Source organism: Hyperolius riggenbachi, chromosome 4 (genome assembly GCF_040937935.1).
Source record: "Hyperolius riggenbachi isolate aHypRig1 chromosome 4, aHypRig1.pri, whole genome shotgun sequence".
In the NCBI taxonomy this organism is placed as follows: Eukaryota; Metazoa; Chordata; class Amphibia; order Anura; family Hyperoliidae; genus Hyperolius; species Hyperolius riggenbachi.
In genome coordinates this window covers 307843122-307849121 of record NC_090649.1, presented here as the reverse complement: position 1 = coordinate 307849121, position 6000 = coordinate 307843122, and the positions used below count along the sequence as shown (strand labels likewise).

Genomic DNA, 6000 nt, shown 5'->3' with positions numbered 1-6000 from the left:
TAGTGTTCCAGTACAACAGGTTTTATATAAATCACATATATAAAAACAGAACTTGACAAAACAACAAGGAGACATGATTGTTTAGAGATTAGCAAGTCACCAGTAAAAGGTTTTACTAAGGAAACTTGCTGCAGCATTTATCCAGCTTCCATTGCTTGGCTCCTTTGATGCAGGCTGGGCTAATGCTTTTTCTAGATCTTTCTGTGGACTTTCCTCTTCTGGTAAATACTCTGGTAAACACTGGTTCTTCTGAACAGGAATGTTCATACTCGACGCTGGAAGCAACACCTGTTCAGAAAACATTGCTTACGGTTCATACAAACATACATATTTCACTACAAACATTTTAAATGTTTTATATGTTCAGAATTCTATAATGTGTCTTTGTATTAAAGTGAACCTCCGGACTAAAAATCGACTCAGCAGCACTGAAAAGGCCTGGTGTTTCTTTAACAGTTTCACAGCATCAGAACTTTGTTTCTCTTATCAAAGCCTCATTTTTAGCTGCATAGAAGAAAACTGCCCGGGCTTTTTTCCTCTGATGCTGTGCAAAGCATGATGGGATTTCTGATGTTGTTGCTCTCGTTCTGCTGTTTTGGTGCAAATTTTTTTTTTGACATTTGAAGCCTAGCGTGTGCAGCTGGGAGGGGTTATCAGGACACAGGACAGTTGGAACTGTGTCTCCTGCTCCTTGTCACCTCCTTTCAACCAAAAAGATGGCTGCTCCCATGACAAAGATGGCAGCCCCCATGAATCACAAACATTTGCCTGTTCTTTTAAAACAGGGTGGGTAAAAAAATTATATTACCTATCTATTCTAATTAACATAACTAATGTAACTTAATGACAGTAGGTTTGTTTAGGCTGAAGTTCCCCTTTAACTATTTAATATTAAAGTTAACCTGTAACTTTAAAAAAAAAACAAAAAAAAACCTTTGGAAGAGAAAACCTCTGGATCCTAAAAAGACTTTTTTTCTGTCCTCCTCAGCCAGCCTAATCCAAAGCTGGGACCCCAGGAAAAAAAAAAAAAACAAACCACATACTTACCTCTGCTGCTGGGACCTTAATCTTCTTCGCTACACTCCCCTGTGTACAAGTCAGTAAGGGCCCAGTCACACTAGAAACACTTTTCTGAGCGTTTTGTGTTTGATTAGCATTTTTCAAAAATCGCTCCTATTCACTTAAAGGGAACCTTAACTGAACGGGGGGTATAGAGTTTTACTTACCTGGGGCTATTGCCAGCCCCCTGCAGCAGTCCTGTGCCCTCGGCGCCGCTCTGGAATCCTCTGGTCCCCCGCTGTCACTTAGTTTCGTTTTTGACGACTCACCAGTCGCCGGCCGCCATGCGTATTATTGGACGCATTCACCAATGCAATTAGCGCTATTGCGGACCGCAACGCGTACAAAAATACGCGTTGCCGCATTCCGCACGCGTATTTTTGTACGCGTTGCGGTCCGCAATAGCGCTAATTGCATTGGTGAATGCGTCCAATAATACGCATGGCGGCCGGCGACTGGTGAGTCGTCAAAAACGAAACTAAGTGACAGTGGGGGACCAGAGGATTCCAGAGCGGTGCCGAGGGCACAGGATTGCTGCAGGGGGCTGGTAATAGCCCCAGGTAAGTAAAACTCTATACCCCCCCATTCAGTTAAGGTTCCCTTTAAATTAAAATCGTGGAAAAATCGCTGCAATTTTGGATTTTTACTGTGATTTTAATGAACGTGAATGGAAGCGGTTAAAAAAAAAAGTTAATCGCAAAACGCTCAGAAAAGCGCTTCTAGTGTGAATTGGCCATAAGGGACTGTTTCCACTACATGCGAATTTATGTGCAATTTCTGCACAGGTTTGCACCTGTGCAGTAGCACAGAACCGCACAGAAGTAAAAGCCATGCAAGAAAGGCTCTGTGCTACTGTGCAGGGGCAGGCTGTATTTTTCACCTGTGCTCCATACTCAGAGCGGAGGAATGTTCAAGATTAGGCTGAATTCACAGTGGTCCGTTGTATAAACGCACACATGAGTGCGAACTGCAATGGAAAATTGACAGATTTTAATATAAAGCCTGCATGCAGTGAGTTAGAATACAATGCAGAGATGTGAATAGCTGTATGAACAGTGAGTTAACATGCAGGATTATTATGCAACCCAACGTAGCATTGTGAATTAACCCTTAATGATAAATATTGTAAAAAAAGTGTCCCAGAAAGACCTGGATACATAATTTTCTGGCTTTAGGTAGCCTTTAGAAAAGATAGCAGTATTTATAAACAGGACCCCTCGTTCCACCAATCCCCCCTCCCCTTTCAAATCCACATCTTTGTGTTTACTCAAATCTCTGAGTACTTCCAAAGACTGAGCACACGCAAGTCTGCCTTCGCACGTACATAGCAAATAGTCTTTGGAGTACTTCCGATGAGATTTATAAGCATCTACATTAAAATCAGATTTGAAGGGGGACACAGAGAGGACTGGGAAGGCTCTAAGGCACAAGTGTCAAACACAAAGCCCGCAGGCCAAATGCAGCACTCCTTGCCATTTTATGTGGCTCTCAAGAGCTTTAGATGTGCATCATTGTAAGCAATAAAAGAACAGTACGCTGCCTTTCCATCTACTTGACAGTGCTTCAGGTTAAAGACTTGTCACTTTTAGATTGGGTGCAGCAACATTGGATTTGAGTTTACTCTGCAACTGCCTAACGCCGATGGGCGACCGCAGAGTGGCTCTTCTGGGGCCGCCTAATGCCGATTAGAGTCGAGCGGTGGGCAGGGATTAGCAGGGAATGAACACGTGCGTATGCATGGCTGGTGAGCTGTCCTGATGCTCACCGCTCCCCCCCCATACTCAATTCTGGCCCCCTGCACTGCCTGTAATTGCCCTCCAGCACCCTCTTCTGGTCGGGCAAGAGCACACCTGCGCTGGACCAGCTGCAAGAGTTCTAAAGTACGCAACCACGCATATGCATGGCGTCGTATCATCATGCACAGCGCACTCGTGGTTGTGTTCATTAGAATGTGTGCAGCTGGGCCAGCACAGTGATACCAGGTTGTCCAGAATAGGGTGCTGGAAGGCAACAGCAGGCAGCAGAGGGGGCAGATTGGTGAGCATCAGGACAGCTCACCATAAATGCCTGTTCCCTCCATTCCTCATATTCATTAGGGCTCTGGTATCCTTTGAATGAGAGGAGTATGGTGGCTGACATATCTACAGTATTTCCTTTAACAATATTTTTTGCCTGGCAGTCCTGCTGTTCTTTCAGGGACCAGTAGTGTCTAAATCACACACCTGAAACCATCATGCAGCTAATTTTGTCAAACAATGGATTTTCAAGCTTGTTCAGGGTCTATGGCTAAAAGTATCAGAGGCAGTGCATCAGCAGGATAGTCAGGCAGTGTGCATGGTTTAACCACTTGCTAACCGCCTAAAGCCGATAGGCGGTGGCAAGGGCTGGGCCCAAAACGACCGCAATACGCCCATCAGCGGCAGGCGTGGTTATGCGGCAATCGCGTGACGTGATCTGCCGCCGGCGACAGGCTCCGCCCACCTGGCGCAGTAACGCGGCAGCGGGTTATTAGCTGCTCGATCGCCGCATGTAAAGCATATAATGCGCTTTGTAATGTATACAAAGCATATTATACAGGCTGCCTCCTGCCCTGGTGGTCCCAGTGATCGAGGGACCACCAGGGCAGGCTGCAGCCCCCCAGATAAACACCCAAGCACACTGATCTGCCCCCCCTTCCTTTTGATCACCCACACCACCCCTCAGACCCCCCCCCCCCCCCCTGCCCACCCCTGTTTGCACCCAACCACCCCGCAAACCCACCCTCAGATCAACTCCAAACTGCATTGTTTACATCTGTTCTGCCATCTAATCGCCCACTGATCACCCATCAATCACCCCTTGTCACTGCTACCCATCAGATCAGACCCTAATCTGCCCCTTGGGCATCCAATCACCCACCCACACCCTCAGACCCCAGCCCTGATCACCTCGCCAGTGCATTGCTTGCATCTATTCCCCCCTCACACCATGAGACACCTATCAATAACCTCCTGTCACCCCCCTAGCACTCCTATCCATCAGATCAGGCCCTAATCTGCCCCCTGCGGGCTTCTGATCACCCAGCCAAACCCTCACCCACCCCACCGCAGTGACAGAATTTTCTGATCACTGCTGGTCGCTACGACTTAATTGTGGCTGAGACCAACCGTTATGCCACACAATACGCAACCGCCAATCCAAGAAGCTACCATGCCCAGCCTTTTCGGTGGAAACCACTTCTTAACATGGGTCTAGTAAAAAAAAATGTATTGCGGTCTTATTGGTCTAACACACCCAATACATCACATGCCCATGTTCTCTGCTGCCATGTCCAGGTCACGATTTGAGAACATCCTGCGCTTCAGTGCCAACACAACCTGTCATCTAAGAGGCCACCCTGCTTATGACCGGTTCCACAAAATTCGCCCCCTCATAGACCACCTGTCATCAAAATTTGCAGATGCTTATACCCCTGAACAGTCATTTTGAGGCATTTGGTTTCCAGACTACTGCTCACGGTTTAGGGCCCCTAAAATGCCAGGGCAGTATAAGAACCCCACAAGTGACCCCATTTTAGAAAAAAAAAAAAAAAAAAAAAAGACACCCCAAGGTATACCGTTAGGTTTATGACGGGTTCATAAAAGATTTTATTTTTTTTGTAACAAGTTAGCAGAAATTGATTTTAATTTTTTATTTTTTTCACAAAGTGTCAATTTCCGCTAACTTGTGACAAAAAAAATAATTCTTCTATGAACTCACCATACTCCTAACAGAATACCTTGTGGTGTTGTCTTTCTAAAATGGGGTCACTTGTGGGGTTCCTAAACTGCCCTGGCATTTTAGGGGCCCTAAACCGTGAGGCATAGTCTTGAAACCAAATGTCTCAAAATGACCTGTGAAATCCTGAAGGTACTCAGACTTTGGGCCCCTTAGCGCAGTTAGGGTGCAGAAAAGTGCCACACGTGGTATTGCCGTACTCAGGAGAAGTAGTATGTGTTTTGGGGTGTATTTTTACACATACCCATGCTGGGTGGGAGAAATCTCTCTGTAAAATCGACAATTGTGTGTAAAAAAAAAAAAAAAAAAAAAAAAAATCAAAACATTGTCATTTACAGAGATATTGGGGTGTGTGTAATTATTCAGCCCCCTTTGGTCTGAGTGCAGTCAGTTGCCCATAGACATTGCCTGATGAGTGCTAATGACTAAATAGAGTGCACTTGTGTGTATTCTAATGTCAGTGCAAATACAGCTGCTCTGTGACGGTCTCAAAGGTTGTCTAAGAGAATATTGGGAGCAACAACACCATGAAGTCCAAAGAACACACCAGACAGGTCAGGGATAAAGTTATTGAGAAATGTAAAGCAGGCTTAGACTACAAAAAGATTTCCAAAGCCTTTAACATCCCACGGAGCACTGTTCAAGCGATCATTCAGAAATGGAAGGAGTATCGCACAAATGTAAACCTACAGGACAAGGCTGTCCACCTAAACTCACAGGCCAAACAATAATAATAATAATAATAATAATCCGAACATTTGTATAGCGCTTTTCTCCTGTCAGACTCAAAGCACTCAAGAGCTGCAGCCACTGGGACGCGCTCAAGAGGCCACTCTGCAGTGTTAGGGAGTCTTGCCTTGAACTCCTTACTGAATAGGTACTTGACCAAGGAGAGCGCTGATTAGAAATGCAGTCAAGAAGCCCATGGTGACTCTGGAAGAGCTGCACAGATCTACAGCTTAGGTGGGGGAATTTATCCATAGGATAACTATTAGTCATGCACTGCACAAAGTTGGCCTTTATGGAAGAGTGGCAAAAAAAGCCATCGTTAAAAGAAAAGCATAAGAAGTCCCGTTTGCAGTTTGCCACAAGCCATGTGGGGGACACAGCAAACGTGGAAGAATTTGCTCTGGTCAGAGGAGACCAAAAATGGAACTTTTTGGTCAAAATGTAAAACGCTATGTG

At 45.5% G+C, this 6000-nt stretch overlaps 1 protein-coding gene across 3 annotated transcripts in view; it reads right to left on the bottom strand.

Moving 5' to 3' along the window:
* Positions 1-6000, bottom strand: part of LOC137503914 (armadillo repeat-containing protein 1-like) — a 52672-nt gene continuing 46672 nt past the window's right edge. For all 3 annotated transcript variants that reach the window (XM_068231635.1, XM_068231634.1, XM_068231633.1), the window contains one exon: positions 1-288. In XM_068231635.1, the coding sequence (XP_068087736.1) occupies positions 97-288 (192 nt within the window). In that variant the 3' untranslated portion in view covers positions 1-96. The remainder of the gene's footprint in view (positions 289-6000) is intronic.